The sequence below is a fragment of the Bison bison genome, unplaced genomic scaffold (genome assembly GCF_000754665.1).
Source record: "Bison bison bison isolate TAMUID 2011002044 unplaced genomic scaffold, Bison_UMD1.0 scf7180017864295, whole genome shotgun sequence".
NCBI classification, from domain to species: Eukaryota; Metazoa; Chordata; class Mammalia; order Artiodactyla; family Bovidae; genus Bison; species Bison bison.
In genome coordinates this window covers 12,561,332-12,582,946 of record NW_011494867.1, presented here as the reverse complement: position 1 = coordinate 12,582,946, position 21,615 = coordinate 12,561,332, and the positions used below count along the sequence as shown (strand labels likewise).

General features: G+C 55.9%; 1 protein-coding gene across 1 annotated transcript in view; it reads right to left on the bottom strand.

The window, feature by feature from the left end:
* JPH3 (junctophilin 3) overlaps positions 1-21,615 on the bottom strand; it is a 75,579-nt gene that overhangs the window by 35,009 nt on the left and 18,955 nt on the right. The window contains 2 exon segments of the mRNA XM_010850844.1: positions 8,594-8,924; positions 8,926-9,371. Of these exon segments, the coding sequence (XP_010849146.1) occupies positions 8,594-8,924; positions 8,926-9,371 (777 nt within the window).

Sequence of the window (21,615 nt, the reverse complement as noted above, 5' to 3'; positions counted from 1 at the left end):
CCATTTGTGGCACTTTGATATGGCAGCCCCAGGACACTCACACAAAGGATCAGGAATGTTCCCCCAGAGGACTAATGGTCTAGCGTGGCCGGATCCACACTGTGTGCGATAAGCACAGTGATCCTTTTATCCAGGATCACCCACGAGGGCCGTAGCAGTCAGCGATGTCAAACAACGCTTTTCAACAATCCCCCATCCCCAAAAGGAGGTGATTTAAAATAATCATTATTCTTGCTTATGCATCCAGGTGTCCCCAAGTGTCCCTCTCCCCCACCCCCAGGGATGGGGGCTCCCAGGGCGTGTTGTCACGGTGACGGCAGAAGTACAAGGAGAGTGAGCAGAAACACAGAGAGCTTCCCAGGGCCTCAGCCTGGGACGGGGCCCTCCATCACTCCAGGCTGGTCCCTCGGACCAAGCAAAGCCTGTGGCCGAGCCTCCAGGGGGCGGACCATAGTCACAGGGCCAAGGGCCTGGGGGTGAGGAACAAACATGCAATCTACACACATGCCTGGCTCTTCCAGGCTGCACTGAAGCTAACTTTGGTTTGATGAAACTCCTCAGTTTAAACTCAAATTAAACTCGGATCTGACGAGTGTGGATATGGTCGTTTCCACATCTAGGGAGGCAGGCACTCGGGTGGGGAGACTGAGGCTCCGTGGCTGCCCAGGGGTAAAGGGGTCAAGGGCAGGGGAGTCTCCTCTACACCCCCTCACCCCTCTTGCCTGCTCTAACACTTCACAGGGAAGACAGCTGCGGTCCTGTCTTTCCCGGTGACATGTCACTCTTCACAACGACCCCACTGGGCACATCACCTCTTCAACCCATTTCACAGGGTTGAAATTGGAGACCCAGGGAGTTTCTGTCCCTTGCCTGAGGCCACAGACCTACTAACAGCAGATCAGTTTACTATTTCCCTCAACGACGGGAAAGAAACAGGCTCGGGCGGTAACAGGAGGGCTTGGGTTTAGATTAGGATGAAAAATCCCTGCGCCACCAAGTCTGGGGACAGGTCACCAAGGCCACAAGGGAGGCCCATCCTCCAGGCCGTGGAAAAGGCCACAGCTTCTCTGTGAAGGGGCGAGTTCAACAGCCCCCCAGCCCAGAACCCTGGGCCAGGGCTCTCCTGGACACGGCCAACATAGGGCCCAGGTCACCCCAGGCGCCTTCTGATGCCAGGTGGGAAAGCTGCCCGTGGGTGAGTCAGAGCTCCGTGCGTCTGTCTGACAAGTGGCCCAGAGCAAAGTGGGCAGCGATCCTAATCCCATCTGACAGCCTGAATCCCCGACCCCACGCGCAAGGACCAGAGGTGACAGAGGTGTGGGCACAGGCTGGCACCCCAAGCCGACACCCTCCAGCCCCGGGAAGCGGCTCACAGACGCGACACGCAGGCCCAAGGCCAAGTGCTCCTGGGTCTCTGGGGTGGAGCCAGGTCTGGGGGCTCCCTTGCACCCCCAGGGGCCCTCAGGCTGGCCCCTGACCCGGGCATTTCCAGGACCTGGCACCCCACTCCCCAGCCTCTTCTTCTCCTTCCTTTTTTTTTTTAATGTTGGGAGGCCAGAGCCGGAACAGATGGCTGTCGCCCACCAGAAGGCCTCTCCTGGCATGTGGCCGGCCCTCCCCGGAGGCAGGAAGCCGCACGTACTCCTCACCGAGAGTCCATCTCCGCAGGGCCTGGAAGCACGGCTGCAGAGCAGGACTCCTGCCGGGGGCGGGAAGGGGCCGGGCCTGCCCCCTCTAGAAGGGGGACACCAGGTGACACAGCCTACCCGGTGCCAGAGCTGGGGGCTCATGGGCTCCCTACGGAGCTGCAGCAACCCAGAACAGCACACATTTATTATTCTACGGTTCCAGAAGTCAGAAGTCCAGAACGAATCTGTCTTACAGGCTGAACTGGGGCTGGTTCCCGATGGAGGCTCCAGGGAGATCCATCTCCTCCCCTCTTCCAGCGTCTGGAGGCACCAGCACCCCCTGGCTTGTGGCCACGTCTTCCTGACCTCCACTTGCAACATCACTTACTCTGCCCTCTCACCTCCCTCCAACAAAGACCCTTGTGATGACACTGGGCACCCACCCAGGCAATCCTGAGTAGCGCCGAATGTAATCACATCCGCCAAGTCCCTTTTCCCAAGGAAGGTCACACATCTGCAGGTTCCAGGGATGGTTAGGATGTAGGCTTCTTGGTGGGGGGCAGGGGGCTATTACTGGCTGACTGCAGGGAGAAACGCCTCAACGACAGAGCAGTCACTCAAGGCCGCCCCACCGCCTCCTCTTGCAGCCCTCCCTCCCAGCCAAGGTAAGGTGATGGAGCCTGGCGCCAGGCAATGAGGCAGCACCTTGCACACGTCACTCAGCCACGCACACTTGCTCTAAGGGGTCGTGGTGGGAAAGACCTGTGCCAGCTGCGGAGCCAGGCAGACAAGAACAGTCTTAGCTGCCTTGTAAGACTGCAGGATGGGATGCAGACTTGGACCAGGCTTCCCAGGCGGTGCTAATGGTAAAGAACTGCCTGCCAATGCAGGAGACATAAGAGATGAGGGGCCGATCCCTGGGTTGGGAAGATCCCCTGGGGGAGGGCGTGGCAACCCACTCCAGTATTCTTGCCTGGAGATTCCCATGGACAGAGGAGTCTGGTGGGCTACAGTCCCTGGGGTGGCAAAGAATCAGACATGACTGAAGAGACTTAGCACACACGTAACAGCTGGACGGTGGTGCACCCGTAACACAGATCATGACGCAGATGCCAGGGCAAAACCCTGACAAGGAAAGAGGTCTCTGACATAAGTGATGGGAAAAGGGAACCAAGCTACAGAACAAGTCGACAGTACAATTCCTTCACCGTGACCCAGGATCCTGTAGGTGTGATATGGTTATCTGCGCACATGTGGAAAAAACTGTGATTTCCTCTAAGGAGACGGACAGCCCACGTGGGACATGGCTGCTCAATACTGTCTGCCTTATCGTGTGAGTGCTCCATTACTCAGCTGTGTCCAGCTCTTTACAACCCCAGGGACTGTAGCCCACCAGGCTTCTCCGTCCCTGGGATTCTCCCAGCAAGAACACTGGAGTGGGCTGCCATTTCCTTCTCCAGGGGATCGTCCCGACCCTGGGATCGAACCCTGGTCTCCCACTTTGCAGGCAGATTCTTTACCACTAGCGTCACCTGCGAAGCCATCCCCCTTATTGCTTTAGTATTTTCATAAGGATGTATTATACTTTAACAAGGAATGATATGAACATATTTTAAACCCATAATAAACCACAACCCCCACCCTGATTTCAGGTCCTTAAATATTTTGTTTTCTTTAGGATGGAAAGATGCCCCAGTGAGACAGCCCCAGGCAGTCTCCCCTGCAGATAATGCGCCCTCCCTGTCTTGACCCACATGGGGCTCATGCACTGTCCCCCTGCCCCCAGGGCTCTGGGGATGACCTGCTGAAGACACGTAACTGACAGGAGCAGAGAAGCCACAGCAGGGCTTCCCTGGTGGCTCAGTGGTAAAGAATCCACCTGAGGAAGCAGGAGACATGGGTTCGATCCCTGGTCCGGGGAAATCACACATGTCGTGGAGCAACTAAGCCTGTGAGCCACAACTATTGAGCCTGCGATCTAGAGCCCAGGAGCCACAACTCCTGAAGCCCGTACGCCCTAGAACCTGTTCTCTGCAACAAGAGAAACCACCGCAATGAGAAGCCTGCACACCGCAACTAGAGAGCAGCCCCTGCTCGCGGCAACTAGAGAGAAGCCCACACAGCAAAAAAAAAAGAGAGAGAGAGAAGCCGCAGCAGAAAGCTTAAAGCAAACAGGTATCCCCGGGGCCCAGACAGACACCAGCCCAGGATCGACATAAAAAGGTGACTGGGGAGGTAGGCGCCTGTCCCTGAGCAGACCTCACCAAGGTTTCACGTGTGAAGCCCTCCTGTCCAGGGGCAGGGCTGGATTTCGAGAGCACTTCACGGAAGGCAGCCAGCACCCCTCTATTCACAGAGCCCCCAGTCTGGGTCCAGGTCTGAAGGGGCTGAGAGCAGGTGCAGGGCAGCAGGCAGCGCCGAGATGTGAGTTCTAGTCCTGCCTGGGCCACCGCCTGACTCTGAGACTGGCTCCGCCCTGCCGGCACGGGGGCCTGACTCTCAGCCAGGCTGCCCTCGGAGCCCGCTTTCCCACCTCCCTGGCGGGGACCACCCCCGTCCTTCAGAAGGGCCGGCCGGCCTGGCGCGAGGATGTGGTGTGCAGTCCCCCACGGGTGCAGGAGGGAGGAATGGCTGCCCCCTGCCAGGAACTTGTCATCTTCCACCTAAACGTCAGGTCAAGGTCCCTCCTAGCTCCACCTGCCCACAACTGCTCACTCAGCAAAGCATCAGGAGACAGAGGTATCAGCTGATGGGCAGCACGCGGGCCTGTGGCCATAGCCCTGCCGACCACCACGACCACCGGCAGCCTTGGCGCACCTCCTGCCCCCACACCCCTGCCCCGTGGGGACCCTGCAGCCTGGAACCGTGAGGCCGCCCCGCCCACACCTCCTCCCCTCTCAACCCCGAGCACAGCAGTCACTCCCAGGAAGCAGAGCTGGCCCCATGCTCCAGGCTGCGGGTTTAGCGCCAGAGGGCAGCCTGGCCAAGAAGAGGCGGCGGGGACAGGAGTGACTGTTCCACTCTCCAGCCCCTCCCTCTCTGGCCCCTGCAGGGTCTCGGGGTGAGGACAGCGAGCTGTTACATTCATCAGATTCAGGCTCTGGTGTAACCCCTACAATCCAGGACCTTGGGGGAAATTTACCTCTCCTCCCCCCGTGGAGCCAGCTGACCCACCAGGCCCCACAGGACTGACCACGTCTCCGGGAGGTCGGGCCAGAGACGACCAAGCCCGCGGGAACTTGCAGTTCTACCCTGTGGGCTTTGCCGAGGACGCTGCCCTGCTGGACCGCGGCGGGTCCGTCTCTCGCCCTGGAGAGTCTGCGGGCACCCAGGAGCAAGAGGGGACCTGTGATCCTCCTGGGATGAACGATGTGGCTGTGGCTCCTGGGGAACCTGGCCCAGCCCCACGGTAGCCACGGTCTTGATTCCAGGTCACAGAACCGAAGGAGGTGGCCAGGCCCCTGACGATGAGGAGGGGCGGGGCTGAGCATCTTCATTCATTCGTTCAGAACCAGCTTCTGTGCAGACAAGACATTGCTGAGAAGTCCCCAGGGTAGGCCAGCGGGGCCTCTGAGCCCGCCTATCTCTGCAGACCGACTGGCCTGGCACACCTTTCCCTCAGCCCCGGCTCCACGTTACCTGACTGGGCAGGAAGCTCCTCCACCTCTCACCTCGGCCGCAGGCATGTCTGCTCCCACCATGGGGGCCCAGCCAGCACCAGCATCCCAGGGGCTCCCCAGGAATGCAGGTTCTCAAGCCCCACCCGGATCTGCTGAGGCAGAAGCTCTGGGGGTGGGGGGCATCTGCATTTTACACACGTCCTGAGGGGGCTGGGGCAGGGCTCTGGAGCCCAGGTGGCACCCCTGTCGAGGAGCTTGGCATCTCTGGGCGGGCTGCCTGTGTGTCCCTGGTGATGCCAGCCTGCATGACGGGTAGCGATGATGGGGACCAGCCTGCAGACCCGGTGCTCAGGAGGAACCCGAGCTCCCCATCTCAGCCATGTGGCCCAGCCCTGGCCCTAGAAGCCAGGGTGGGTGCGGTTCACCCTGAAACAGAGGGAGCAGGACCCCGTCTGGGACCCGAAGCTCCGTGCCGCCCCCCTCCCCAGGAAGGCCCGTGCCCGTCCTCACGGCAGCCGCCCTCAGGGAGGTCCCCGCACTGGGAGAGAGGGCACATACACACAACCGTTTCTGGCTGGCTCGGCTCAGCGACTGCGCCCTCCTAGGCCTGAGGACACGGCTTGCTGACGCCAGGCCGGCTGCTGGCTGTGACAGTGACCACAGCCCGCCCGGGGCCAGGCACTCCGCGGCCCCACGCGGCTGCTGCAGCTGCCTTCACGCTCCGGTGGAGGGCGGGCCTTGGGGCTCCGGGGCGTCCACTGGCTTCGCTCTCCAGGACGGCAGCCTCTGGCTTCTCTCTTTTTTTTTTTAATCTAAGCCCATTGAGAAAACGCAGGCAAGTGCAGCTCCTGCCGCAGCCTGGAATGGAGGCTCGTCCTCACCGTGTCTGGGGACCGAGGACACTGTCCCCTCCCACCTCTGACGGTGGCCTAGGGCACTACGAGGTTGCCAGGCTGAGACCACGTCAGGGTGTGCATTCACACCCACCTCCCTGCAAGGCCGGGGCACGAGGGGAGGGGCCGACCTGGTTCAGGGGTCACCTGGGAGGGTAGCCAGGCCCCACACTTGCCGAGGGCACTGCATGCTGCTCCATGCCATCTGTCCACAAGGACCCGGCCCACAGAGGGTGAGTGCCCTCCCCAGGCTGCTCAGCAGTGGTGGGCCAGGCTGGACGTTCAGCGAGCCAGCACGCAATACACGGAGCCACCCTCAGGCCTTTGCAGCAGGCAGGCAGCTACACGGGGATCCAGGTAGGGGTCCTCGGGGAGCTGGCTCTGAGCTCCGCCCACACCACCACCTCCATGTACTCCTTCTTAGAGACCAGCACCCCCAGGTTCTGGGGTATGTCAGAAAACTGCCCTGCATCCCATGTCCCCAGTCCCAAGAGGTTCACTTGAGTGACAGACTTTCAAATAAAATCAGAACTTCCCTGGTGGTCCAAAGGCTAAGACGCCACACTTCCAACACAGGGGGCCCGGTTCAATCCCTGGTCAGGGAACTAGAGCCCACATAGGCCACAACTAAGAGTTCGCGCACCACAACTAAAGATCCTGCAGCCGCAACAAAGACTGAAGATCCCGTTACTACCGCCAAGACCCGGCGCAGCGGATAAATAAATATTAGCAAAAATAAGATAGCCAATTCCGGGGAATGCTGTCCATGAAACCTTTGTGCTTCTGCCTCACAAGCCCCTAAATCTCTGACGACACTGACCCCCTGCCCTGTAGAGTGCCTCGTATCCACTAAGGTCAACAAGACAAACAAACACAAAAGGTAAAAAATAGATGAACTATTGGAAGGAAAGAAAAATGCCCAACGCCAGCAGGGTCTCTGGGTGATGCACGAGACCCGCCTTAGGCTGCTCCCTGCCTTCATGTTCCATCATCCAGTTTTTCTATGTGGAGCAAGGGTTATATATTCATAAAGGAAAAAATAACTAGGGAACCAAATTCGATTGTAAAATACCAGAGGAGCAGTGATAAACACTGCTCCTATTTATCGTTGAACACTTCTGGGGGAACTGGCAGGGGTGAACAGAGCAGGGCTGGACCCCGACATTCAGGCAGTAATTCCTTTTTCCCCTTGGCTTCTTGGAATGGGTTTTGTTCCCCTCTAAGACCTTGGATGTGAGTGGCAGATATCCTGCCAACAAACCACAGCCACCTTTTTTTGTTCTTCCAATATGGATGGAAGGTCGCTGAAAACCAGAACCAAATGGGCTAAAGTTTTATTAGCAATGAGGTTGGGAAGGCCTGAGCCGTAACTGAGCTGGGTGTCTCCCTGGAATAATCCCAGGCCTGCCCTGGCCGGGAATTCAGAATCATCCAGAAAGACTCAGTGTCTGTCCTCCTGGACACCTCCTGTCCGGGCAGCCTGAGGCATCTAAAGGGCCCCAGACTCCTGTCCCAGGCCCCATGACCCTCGGGGCTGACCCCAGGGCCCTACCCTGACCCAGGAAAGTACACAGATGGCAGGAAGCTCTCGACACACTCAAGTCAGGAATGGTTTCCTGAGAATCCAGGAGTGTGGCCACCTGGGGGCCCTGGTTTTCAACTGGGTGGCTCCCTTCAACCTGGGGCTGGCAGTTCCTGCTGTCCACGGCCTCCCACAGCAGCGCGGGGCAGAGCCAGGCTCACACACTTTCATCTGCACTTCCCGGGAGGACCCAGGGACCCCTTCTACCAGTTCTGAAGTTCTCACCCCTGCACCAATACAAAGCCACCTCAGTAGCCAACACAGCGCCCACCTACAGTCAACTCTGGAACCTGCTTAGGGTCTGGAGGCTGCTGAACCCACACAGTGAGCCCCATGTCCCATGAACAGCTGATGGCCGACAGCACCAAGTTGTGAGTGACTCCTGGGCGAGCGCCCACAGCCCAGCCCTGTTCACTTGGTGCCATCTCCAGGGCCTGTGGAGAATCTGCCTCAGGCTGGGGTGGCCGGGACAGCTACCCCCAGCCTCCCACATCCCTGCAGCACCCGGCACTCCATGCCCACCTGGGAATGAGGCCGTGGGGGCACACACCTTCCTCTCAGCCAGCAGCTGTGCTATGCATCCTAAGAGAATGGCCAACATTGTTCTCCATCAAACACCAGCATATAAAACAAGGAAGAGAGGGGAAGGGAGGTTTGCTCCATTTGAGGGGAGGTTGTAAGACCCAGGGCCTCCTCAGATCAACCATCTCCTTGCACCACCTCTGAGGAACCCCAGGGTTCCACAGGGCATAGTTTGAGAAACACACACGTAGGCATCGAACCAGGCAGCACAACCAACCAGACCAGGTCCAGCGACCCAGAACCGCCCTGTGCCCCACCCCCCATCACGCCGCCCCTCACCCGCCTACCTGGAGGCCGCGATCTCTGCCTTCTGCTTGGCTATGGTGGCCGCCCGCTCGGCCGCCTCCACGGCCCGGTCCACCTTCTCGCGGATCTTGCTGGCGCGCAGCGGGATGAGGTTCTTGCGCTTGCCGCTCACGAGGATGTTCTGCTTGTACTTGCCCTCCTCCTTCGTGCCGTCGGGGAAGGTCATGCAGCCGTAGCCGTGCCGCCGGTTGCCCGCCCACTCGCCCTCGTACTTCAGCCCGTCCGAGCGCTGGCTCACGCCGAAGCCTGAGCGCTTGTCGCTCTTCCACTCGCCCACGTACGTCTCGGTGGTGGTGGCGTCGATGTCGGCCTCGAAGGGCCGACAGCTCGGCCTCGCCCTCGCCCAGGCTGATGGTGGAGTGGATGTCGCTGGCCGTGGAGCTGACCGAGCTCATGCCGGCCTCGCTGCGGAAGGAGCTCTGCTTGCTGCGCTGGCTGGCCAGGCTGCTCTTGGACTCCGACTTGCGCAGCTTCAGCCCGCTCAGCAGCGAGCGCCGGAACAGCCCCTTCTTCTTGCTCTTGAGGATCTCAGAGTCGCTGTGCGCCACCAGCACGAAGCCTCCGCGGGACACGGCCGGGCTGCCGGCCACGGCAGGGGAGGCGTCGGGGTGGAGCGCTGCGCCATTGGTGTGCTCGCTGCGCAGGGAGTTGATGGAGGTCCTCAGGGGCGAGCGGATGCCCCCCGCCATGCCGTAGGGGACACTCTGCCGCACGCCGTAGCCCTGGCGCATGCCGCCGACCCACTGGCCCTGGTAGGTCCCTGCGGAGACAAACGAGAGGGTGAGGCTCGCGGGCGGGAGGGGTGACACGGCCGCCACGGTTCACCCCGTCCTGGGGCAACTCGGCCAGGTTTACATCGAGGCAGTCAGACTGTCAGCCCCCAGGTGGTGTGACGATTTCTATCAGGGGTGGTCATTTTTTTGAGTGCTGTCTAAAGTATACCATTCTTTTTTTTAAATTTATTTTAAAAATGTGTTTATTTTTTATTAAAGGATAATTGCTATGGATGTGAGAGTTGGACTGTGAAGAAAGCTGAGCGCCGAAGAATTGATGCTTTTGAACTGTGGTGTTGGAGAAGACTCTTGAGAGTCCCTTGGACTGCAAGGAGATCCAACCAGTCCATTCTGAAGGAGACCAGCCCTGGGATTTCTTTGCAAGAACTGATGCTGAGGCTGAAACTCCAGTACTTTGGCCACCTCACGTGAAGAGTTGACTCATTGGAAAAGACTGTGATGCTGGGAGGGATTTGGGGGCAGGAGGAGAAGGGGACGACAGAGGATGAGATGGCTGGATGGCACCCCAACTCGATGGATGTGAGTCTGAGTGAACTCCGGGAGTTGGTGATGGACAGGGAGGCCTGGCGTGCTGCGATTCATGGGGTTGCAAAGAGTCGGACACGACTGAGCGACTGAACTGAACTGAACTGAATTCCTTTGCAGAATTTTGGTGTTTTCTGTCAAAACTCAGCATGAATCACCCATAGGTATACATATGTCCCCTTTCTTTTGATCCTCCTTCTCATCTCCCTCCCCATCTTACCCTTCTAGGTTGATACAGAGCCGCGTTTGAATTTCCTGAGCCTTACAGCTATTTCTCCGTTGGCTATCTATTTTACATATGGTAAAGTAATTTTCCATGTTACTCACAGGTGGTCATTTTTAAAGACCCTTCCCTCCTGTTTCTCGAAGCTGAATTCTGCTCCCTTAGGGCTTGGGGTGAGGGGGAGAGGAGTAAGAGTCCGATGCCGTCAGGAGTGAACCGCAGAGCTCCTCAGGCACATGGGCACAAGGGTGTGGGAGAGACAAAGAAGCACACCCTAGGTGAGTGGCTCCACACTGGCCTCGTGGGGCCCATGAGTGACAGATATAAGGACACAGAGCCAGGCTACAGACTGAGTACTGACGAGACAGTCTTGGAAGGTAGTGAGTTCTCCATTGCTGGAGGCATCCAAGAAGAGTTGGGAAGACCACCACACCTGAAGGCCACGAGAATTGGCAGACCTGATGTCTCCAAAAGAATCCAAAGTGATAGAACAGTCTTATGGACTCTGTGGGAGAGGGAGAGGGTGGGAAGATTTGGGAGAATGGCATTGAAACATGTAAAATATCATGTATGAAACGAGTCGCCAGTCCAGGTTCGATGCACGATACTGGATGCTTGGGGCTAGTGCACTGGGACGACCCAGAGGGATGGTATGGGGAGGGAGGAGGGAGGAGGGTTCAGGATGGGGAACACATGTATACCTGTGGCGGATTCATTTTGATATTTGGCAAAACTAATACAATTTGTAAAGTTTAAAAAAAAAAAAAAAAAAGAATCCAAAGTGGAGACTCACTCGTACCTGCACGAGCCCAGCAGCATTACTCACTAAAGCCAGAGAAGATGTGGTCCATCCAACAATGAAACATTGTTCATGCAGCCTTCAAGAGGAAGGCCATCCTGCCATTTGCTACAACATGGATGAACCCTGAGGATACCATGTTCGGTGAAATAAACATGTCACAAGGGACACTCGCTATTTGATTCCTCTCACAGGAGATATCCAGGAGTCAAACCAGACAGCCTGAAAGTAGATGGTGGGGCCGGGGCTGGGGCAGGGAATGGGCAATTATTGCTTATTGGGTACAGAGTTACTGTTTGGGGGGACGGTAGTCCTGAAAGCAGACAGAGGTGATGGCTGTGTGACACTGTAAGAGTGACTGACGCCACTGAACTGTGCACTTAGAAATGGTTCAAGTGGCGAGTTTTATGTTATCTGTATATCTTACCACAATCAAGCTAAAACATCACAGCACTGGGCTCATATTCTTGCTCTGCTTATTGGCTGTGTGACTCTTAACAGGACGAGTCTCCATTTCTCCTGCATTAGGTAGTTATGCAAATTAAATGACACTCCACACACAGCAGGGCGGGGCTCTCCATCCTTTCTTCCATCCTCCCACCCCCCCAATATCAACAGCTTTTCCTGCCTCGGGCCACAGCTGCCCATGCTGGGGCAGAGAGCCAGGACTCGCACCCTGGGTTGTGAGAGGGACGCTGGATTAGCCTCTCGGTCCTGGATGGCTCCTCCCCTCCTGGGTGGGTGGCTGTGTGAAGCTGGCCCTTTAAGGCCAGACCCTTCCACCAGACAGCAGCCTTCCTGTGGCCAGTTCAAGCTGGGAGCCAGCAGCTGTTGCAGGGATCTCTCACTCTCAGCTTCCTGCCACTTCCACTTGTGGGTTGGGGACAGATAAAACACAGGGCCCCGAGTTAAATCTGAATTCCACATGGACAAGTAATTTTTAGGGAATGTTACATGGGACATACTTAGGCCAGAAATGATCAGACTGGCGATCTGAAATTCAGGGTTAACTAAATGTCCCACGTGTTTATTTGCTGAATCCAGTCGCCCCCGCTGGGGTCTCCCAAGATGTCACCCAGGTTTCTCTGGCAGCCCTCCACAAAGCTGAGGCTGCCCTTGCATGAAGAGACTCAGCCCACCTCCCCACCAACACCCCTGCACCCCCTCAAGGCAGGCTGAGCATATAGCTGAGGACACATGGGGGCTGCACACCCAGCCTTGTGGAGGAGGTGGGTATGGGGGTAGAGGGAGGAATTAGGAGGCGGACAGACACGGGATCGAGTTCCCAGCTCCATTCTTTCTGCATCTGTGACCTTGGGAATGTCTGCTTTAAGTTCCCATGCCTCAGTTTCCTCACCTGTAAAACAGGGAAGATGGCTGTGCGATTAAATGCGGTAATCCACGTAAAGTGTGGAAAGGTTGTTAACGCTCAGTAATCAGCAACTATTGTTCATCACCGTCATTAAAACCTTAGGGATTCGTAAAACTGAATCCCTTTGCTGTACACTTGAACCTGTCACAAGACTGTAAATCAACTATACTCCAATATAAAACAAAAAGTTTACAAAATGAAAGAAAAGTTGGTTAAGGAAGAAAACCTCAGGGATAAACAGCACTTTACCTGGCAGGTGAGGAAACTGAGGCTCAAAGAGGGACAGGATTCAACCCCAGGGTTCGCATCCTCCCCCTGCCAGGGCTCTGCACGCAGTGAGGTCCTGCCTACCCTCGTCCAGAGGGCACCAGGCTGGAAGCCACACCTGGCATCCTGTGAGGTGCGGGCCACTTCCATCCCTGAGAAAATGATTGCCCACACTCCCTCCCTCAGATAAAAGGGTAATAACAGGGAGGCGTCGGGGAGTGGGCCTCCCTGTGTCTATCTTGGAGTCTGAACGACGTCCCCACAGGCTGGAGGGCGTGGTTCCACCTTCCAGACGTGGACGCGGAGTCCATCGCATACACGGAGGCAAAGGCAAGCTGCAGCTTGCTCTGAGCATCGGCACAGGCAAAGCAAGGGTCCCAGGTAGGGATTCGAGCCTCCCTCCCACTCTGAGCTCCTGAGTCCTGCTGCCCTGGCTTTCCACAAGCCACGCAGCTCTGCAGAGGTGAGTCTGTTTTCACATCAGCGAAAAAGCTGCTCGGCATACTATGCCTGAATTCCATGATTCCAGGGGTCCCTGGACAGGTGAGCTGAGGCTGGAGAGGGTCAGAGATGTGTCCAGAGGGTGTGCCCAGACAGGAGCAAATGCTAAAGAGAAGGCTCCGCACAGCCAGCCTCCGCTTTAAAATACGCAGCCTCATCGGACAGTCCAGGGAGATAGCAGGTTGGTGGTGGCCAGGGGCTGGGGGAGGGAGGACGAGAGTGATGGCTATCAGGGTCAGGGTTCCTTTTGGGGTGATGAAGACAGTCTGGAATTAGATACATGGTAATAGCTGGTAGCAGAAAAATGAACAGAAGCAGAGAAACAGGCTTCCCAGGTGGTGCTAGGGGTAGAAAACCCTCCTGCCAATGCAGGAGACGTAAGAGACGCTGGTTCGATCCCTGGATTGGGAAAATCCCCGACAGGAGGACATGGCAACCCACTCCAGTATTCTTGCCTAGAGAATCCCTTAGAGGAGCCTGACGGGCTACCGTCCACAGGGTCGCATAGAGTTAGACACGACTGAAACAACTTTGCGTGCACAGTGAGAAACATCAAGACAGAAGATGAACTGGTCACATTCTAGGTGATTTAAGCAGAATGAGGGCCTCGGGGCTTTGAAACAAATGCCTGTGGTTGCTGGGGCCCTGCTGGGCCAGCCTGCCCAGTGGTGCTGGAGCCTGGGGCGTGGGCACCAGGAGTCAGGAGCCCCGAGTTCAGAGCTGGGGCTTTCCACTTACCCCAGACCCGGGGACCTCACTCCACCTCTCAGATCTCCTAATTCACCTGTGACATGGGGGTGACAACCATGAGCATCCTCTAGACACATGGAGCCGTGGGTGTGGCCTCCTGCACACGGTGTGATGCGGGCAGCTGAGCCTTCCGTGCTCAGGGCGTGCAGCTTTATTGTATTTGCACTTTCGTTCCCAGTCGGAACACATTTCTGAATTTACACCTGATGTCAGTAAGAAAAATGAATTTCGATATTACACTCTTGATCAGCTCTGCTGTGACCTGCTGGGATAGCTGGGCCCAGTTTCGAGGCTGGTCCAGATCAGGAGAAAGAAGACAGGCCTTCAGCCAGGAGCCAGCTTCTCCCAAAGCTGGGGCTCTGGGCTGGTCCCCGCAGGGCCAGGTCCTTTCTTCTCCTCCCATCTCCCTTTCTTGTTTGGGGCCAGTAGAGGACGGGTTGAAATCAAACCCCTGGTTCTCCATGGCTGTTTCACTGAATGTGGTCGGTTCTTGAAAAAGACTAAGTCCACCGTTTTGTTTTATATGCCAAGCAGCCTGCATGTGGAGAGACAGAAGCCAGCCCAGTGCAGACAGAAGACCGCTTGTGGCCCTGCATGGGCACCCTTGCGATGCTGCAGGGTCAGTCTGGGTGGCGCAGACCCCAGGGCAGGGGCAACTTCCTGTTTGCACTCTGTACCCTGACCCGGGGCCCTGCAAGCCCTGTGTCTGCCCCTCACAGGGAGACACCCAGATGAAGATGAATCATCCAGGGGGCAGCTGGGGGTGGGGGGGCAGGTAACCTCAGGGTGGGTAGGGTGGCACACAGGCGACCCACTCAGGGACTCTGCACATTGCAATGAAGATAAGGGATGACCCCCGTCACCCAGAACTCAGAACCAGATCTCAGTGGACCTCAGGTAAGGAAACAAACCTCCCAAACGCGGCCTGGGAGATGCCAACTGGAGTGACCCAGGCCTGCAGAGAAAAGCCAATAGGGTGTGAACACCAGCGGGTCTCAGGCTTGCGGGGCTGTCCAACATCCCCCGAGCTCCTGGCCACAGCCCCTGCGTTCCTGACGAGCCTTCCGGGAAGGCCAACACTGTGCCCAGGGACCCACTCGAGCGCCACTGTGACCGTTGCTCTGGGCACACCATGGACACTGGCGCCGTCTGGTTCTGAACACCACCAGGTCCAAATTCAAAAGCTGGCTCTGCCCCACGGCCCTCAGCCAGCGGAGATCCAGGCCTCACCCCCGCTGCCAGCCTCTTGGGTACTGTGCACAGTCTGATCTTGCTGACTTATTCAGGTCTCCCCAGAGCCCTCACATCTCTCACACACTTGTATTTTCTTACCCCTCCCCAGCCTCATCCACTGAAGTTCTTCCAACACGTTCATCACAGACACAACGTGTTCAACTGTCAATGTTGTGATAGTTTCAGGGACCAGTCTGGGGACAAGACAGGTCAGTCCAGCCAGATGCTGTGTCCTTCAAGAGCAAGCCCTGGGCAGGATGGGGACTGTTCTTCCTGGGAAGGGCATGGAGCCCACAGCAGATGGGGGGCGGTGGGGGTGCTCAGGCCAGGGCCCCATCCTGGAAGGATGCTCACCCATGGCACCTGACGGTGAGGGGGCAAGAAAGAGCCCCACCTAGGGGAAAACTGGAGGGAATCATGGGAAATGCAGGGTGTGGACACCAAATAGGAAATCCTCATAGAGATAAGATGCTACACCTTCAAAATGAGAATCAAATGCAATTTTTAAAAAAAGGAAAAGGAAATCAGAGAAAAAGAGTTCCTGGAAATTAAAAGTGTAATGGCCAAAATAAAAATTTTGATGTGAGTTGGATGATAAAGTCAAGGAAATCTTTCAGAAACTAGAACAAAAAGAAGTAGGCAAAGTAGTGAGAGATAGAAGAAATTTAGAGCCATCCATGAGTCATGTAGATGGCTTCAAATCTATATACTAGGAGTTCCAGAAAGCAAGGAAGGAAAATTACCAAATATGTAAAATGGGAAAGTGTCCCAGAATTGAAGGATGTGAGAGTCCAGGCTGAAAGGGCTCAAGACACCCTGCACGACCAAGGAGAGAGACACAGGCCAAGCCCAGTGAAACTTCAGAACCTCGGTGGGCAAAGGAAGACCCCAAGTGCTTCCAGAGAAGAAAAAGAGACTTCACACAAAGGGCTGAGAGCATGGCATGAGACCTTTCTGTGGCAACACCGAGACCGAGACGTTGGTGGGGAATTTCTCCCACTCAAACTCGGAACAAAAATGACTTTCAATCTAAAACTACATATACAGCCAATCGATCAAGTAATCAAGCCACAACAACTATCTTCCATGCATCCTTTCTTAGGAAGCTACTGCACGATGTACTCCACCAAAACGAGGAAGCAAACCACAGAAGAGGGAGGGCACGGGGGATCCAACAAACATGAGGGGAAGCGGTTTTACATATGTGCACAAAAATACCACGGGTTTGAGAGTCCAGTTATATTGATTTTTTCCCAATGGTAAAGCCTACAGTGGTCGAATTCCAAGATGCAGAACTGCATATACTGTAGAACTACATACACTGAGGTTGACTATCAATTATACATAGATTTTCAAATTCATGGAGGGGCGGAGCTCCTCATCCTGACACTGTCCAAGGGTCAACTGTACATAACTTATAGCAAGCAATGAAAGAAAATATACAAAATGAAATGTGTGTATACTGTATATATGTAGAGAATTTGGTGGATTTGTTCAGACAAAAAGCTGTATGGAGTAGTATTTTATTGAGCATTTGGAAGGTGGGGAAAGAAATGACCAGCATAGTGGTGAGTATTCCCGCCTGTCATGTGGGAGACAGGGGTTTGATTCCCTGACGGGGGAATCAGGACTTCCCTAGTAGCTCAGCTGGTAAAGAATCCATCTGTAAGGCAGCAGACCCCGTTTCGATTCCTGGGTCAGGAAGATCCTTTGCAAAAGGGATAGGCTACCCATTCCAGTATTCTTGAGTTTCCCTGGTGGCTTAGGTGGTAAAGAATCTACCTGCAGTGTGGGAGACCTGGGTTCAATCCCTGGGTTGGGAAGATCCGCTGGAGAAGGGAATGGCTACCCACTCCAATGTTCTTGCCCGGAGAATTCCAAGGACAGAGGAGCCTGGCGGGCTACAGTCGATGGGGTTGCAAAGAATTGGACACAACTGAGCGACTTTCACTTCATACATTTGAAAAATGAGGCAGTTACTAACTTATGCTGCACAGGAGAAATACTTGAGTGTATACAGAATCAGTGCATTGCTTGCCCCAGGAATAAGTAATGCTTAATAGTCTCGTAATAATGACAACTCACAACGAATTTAACAGAAGAATTGTAACCATGCTGAAACAGTTAAAGGGAAGAGGAAGGTGGTTCTAAAAGACTGAGAAGCTTTTATTTAAGTCCGACTCAAGTATACACATAAATATACATAGGCCATGCGGTTCTTTGTTGCTGCACATAGACTTTCCCCAGTTGTGGGGTGTGGCTTCTGATCGTGGGGGCTTCTTTTGTTGCACAGCACAGGCTCTAGGGCAAGCAGGCTTCAGTAGTTGCAGCACACGGGCTCAGTAGTTGTGGTCGTGGACCTAGCTGCCCCAGGCACGTGGAATCTTAGTTCCCGGATCAGGGATAGGACCTATGTCCCCGGCACTGGCAGGTGGATTCTTAACCACTGGACCACCAGGCAAGTCCCAAGACTAAGAATCTTCACCTAAGAGTCCCATGCTGACTCTGAGGAAGTCAGTGCGCGCGTGTTCAGTCGCTCAGTTGTGTCTGATTTCTTTGCGACCTAATGGACTGTAGCCCCTTAGGAAGTCAGTACCTAACAGCTAAGAGACAATGAGCCAAGAAGCAGTCAGCACACAGATGTAGAAACTCAGAGGTGGGTCTCTGAAGACACGGCTGCAGGAGTTTAAAGCTGTAGCTCTGGGGCGCAGTAGGGGTCGGGATCCTGCTGATTTTGTTCTAAGTGCTACTGTTTGCAGCGCCCACTGACGTCTTAAACTCTGGGCACGTCATCGTGACAAAGATTAAATGTTTCAAGGGGGATGAGACTTTGACGAGAAAATTCTCACAATAGTGGTCTTATGCCTGTTTCCCAGCTGCAGAAACTAAGCCTCGGGATTTGTGTCTCGTAGGGGCCCAAAGGTGAACCTGGATGTCGAGCTAAGCCCTGCTCCTCACAGAGGACGCTGACCGGGAGGATGCCCAGCCCAGTATTTAGCAGGTGGGTAGAGGAAGTCATAGAGGAAGCCCAGGCGGCAGGTCGGTGGAGGTCTTGGAGGGATGGAGGGGACAAAACTCCCTGAGAAGGCATCAGATATGTCAGATGAGAGGCAGGAAAGGTCAGTGACCTCAGAGGCCGTGAGCATCGGGTGCAGGTGACGGCCATTCCCACGCTGAGGACAGGACACCAGCCAGGAAGCCACCCCAAGGCTGGGAGGGGCTGAGAGCAAAAGCAGAGCCCGTGGAGACCAGCGAGTATGGGCCCTCGTGCTGCCCAGAGGGGAGGGGATTTAGGCGTGCTGGCCTTGGACCAGGAAGCCACCCAGGGAGGCCCACCTCCACGGCAGGGGGCAGGGTCCTCAAAGGCTGGGGGAGGACCAGGCTCAGAGCCAGCCTCAGCCGGCATTCTAGGTCGTGCCCACTCGACCAACTTCACACCAGCATTGCTCCTTCCGCAATTCATCTTTTACTGTCTCCTTATCCACTCATCCTGGGAAGGTTTAGGGTTTTTTTTATTTTTTAAGATGAGTAAAGATATTTCTTACGGATTAAAATAGAAAAAGCTTAAAAAAAGATTAAATGTCAAGAGGGGATGACAGAGGATGGATGGCATCACCGACTTGATGGAATTGAGTTTGAGCAAGCTCTGGGGGTTGGTGATGGACAGGGAGGCCTGGTGTGCTGCAGTGCAGGGGGTCGCAAAAAGTCAGACTCAACTGAGCAACGGAACTGAACTATAAAGTCTACAGAAAAGCGAGTGCAAGTACAGACCCACACGAGTGTGGCGCATGTATTACAGTCAGCGAGCCAGTACTGACACATCTCATCACCCCTGGTGTGGCCCATCCCCTGATTCTGGATAAATGCAACATGTATCCGCTGTTACCGAGACATGCAGTGTCTCCATGCCCTAAAAGCCCTCTCCACTCGGCCTGCTCACCCTCCCTCCCCCAGCGCCTGGCCACCGCTCAGTTTTTACTGTCTCCACCGTTCTGCCTTTCCAGAAAGTCGTGGGGTTGGACTCAGTATGAAGCCTTTTCAGACTGGCTTCTTTCACGTTGCAACACGCACTTCAGACCTCCGCGCCTTTTGTGGGCCTGAACCATACTGTGTCCTCCACTCCAACTCAGGAGTACCTTTGCTGCTTAAGTTTTGGTGATTACGAATAAATGGAAGGTCTTTTCCACATCAGAAAAACAAGAGATGGGTCTAACTTCAGATAAACGAACACTGTTAAGTGAAGTGAAAGTCGGCTCAGTCGTGTCCGACTCTTTGCGACCCCATGGACCATACAGTCCATGGAATTCTCCAGGCCAGAATACGGGAGTGGGTAGCCTTCCCTTCTCCAGGGGATCTTCCCACCCCAGGGATCGAACCCAGGTCTCCCACATTGCAGGGGAATTCTTTACAGCTGAGCACTGTCAAGTCAGGGTTCTATTGAACTTCCCTGCACTGGCTGCCTTCTCAGTTGGAGGCACCAAGAAAACCCTCCAGGGCACTCAGGTCAGGAACCACAGCCACAGCGTCCAGGGACACCATCCGCTGACATCTGCTGAGCTCTCACCATCTACGGAGGGCCAGGACCTGCCATCACATCAGGGAGCTCAGAGCGGTGGGGTGACTTGTCTGAGGCCACTCAGCAGGCAGGGGTGAAGATCTGAACCTCCCTCCTCTGCTGTCCCCAGAGCTGGAAGGGGCTGTGGGGAAGAGGGGCCGGCCCACCCCCGGCACCGCCAGCTGACACGTGCACCTCTGGGGCGAGTCTAAGGAGCAGCTGGTCTGTAGACCCCAGTCAGCCGTCCCTTCCCTGAGCTTGCTTCTCTCTGGGCTGCACTCCCTGGGGAGAGCCCCTCTGCTCGCCTGTCAGTCACCCTGACCTCCCAGGGAGGGCGGGGCTTCTGACCTCCCTGCAAAGTGCTCACAGCGGGCCCCAGGGAGCCACGAGGGAGACACTGCCCATATTACAGACAGAAAAACTGAGGCGTGATGAGGTTAAGGCTCTTGCCCAGAGTCCAGATGGAAGCGGCTCAGCTTAGGACCCCTGCCACATGTGCCGGATTCTCAGGCCTGCGACCTTTCTCCACTGCCCACCAGGAAACTCTGAGAGGGGTCTGCATCGAAGTACACAGCCTCCAGCTCCCCCCACACCAGGCCCCCTGGCCCAGCGGTCCTCACTCAGGGTGGCAGGACGACTCACCCCATAGGAGGTCCCTGTAGGATGCAGCTCTGCGCCCGGCATTAAGGGGCTGGCCCCGGGCGGCGGGAGGGCCCCGGGCTTCGCTCAGCAGCAGCAGTTGCTGCTTCTGACCCAGTCATGTCAAGTCAGCCTCCTCTCTAGGGGCAACGGTTTCAAGGCACAGGCTGGGGAGAGCTGGGCATCCCTCCCATAGCCCCACCTCCTCTCGGGCCTCAGTGAGCAGGGACCACCCCTGCCCACCTCTCCTGCCCCTCCCCCTGGGCCTGAACAGGGGAGACAGGAATAGAAGGCAGGGCTCCCAATCCCACCACCCAGGAAGCCTCCTTCTGGGCCCATGCCTCCCTCTCTGGTCACCTAGGGGATATCGTGATTCAATTGCAGAGGCTGGCAGGGCTGGCCTCTTAGAAGTGAGGGGTTCATGGAAGCAATTGTGAGGTGTGGCAGCGGGGGCCATTGGGCAGGAGTGGGAGGAGGAAGCAAGGGAGCCCCCTCCTCGGGGAGGGCCCTTCACCAGAGTGGCTGGAAGTCAGGCAGGTCTGAGCACAGATCCTGGAAGGATGACCCGACCTGGGCCTCTATCTGCAAAATGGGGGTAAAATTATTTCCCCTCAGGCTAAAGAAAGGAGGGAGGAGAGAGGAGCTGGAGCCAGACCGACACTCATGCCTCCAGAGCTGCCCTGAGACACCTGACGTGGCTGTGACTCTGTGTCCCCTTCTGTGGAGGTGACAGCAACAGTGTCCACCTTGTGGGACACTCAAGGGGAGAAAGTGGATTTGTACTTGCAAAGCGCCTCACGATGGTGCGTGGCAGGTTCTGCATTAAGTACATCACATCAGAAGCCACGATTGTCTAGCACGTGACCAGGCAGAGGCCTTGGGGGCTGTGAAGGACAGTGGTGGCCGTGGCTGCTCTGGGCTGGGGTCTCCAACAGCATCCACAACCTTGATGAAATGCAGATTCTCGGGCTCCCCTGGGCCCCTCAAAGCAGAAACTCTGGGGGTGGGCAGACCACCAGGGCTATAACACCCTCTAGGTTTCTCAGCACTCGAGGTCAAGAACCCGGGTTGTCCTGTTAGAACCCCTGCAGGACCTTAAACTAATGACCGACGCCCCATCCACCCAGAGACGCTGATTCAGCGGTCAGAGGCAAGGCCTGAGCAGAGGTGGGTTTTAAAAAACTCAAGGGGGACTTCCCTAGAGGTCCAGTGGCCAGAACTCCACATTCCCAATGCAAGGGGCCTGGGTTCGATCCCTGGTCAGGGAACTAGATCCCACATGCCGCAATGAAGATGGTGCTATGACTGAGACTCAGAGCCGCCAAATAAATAAATAACCATTAAAA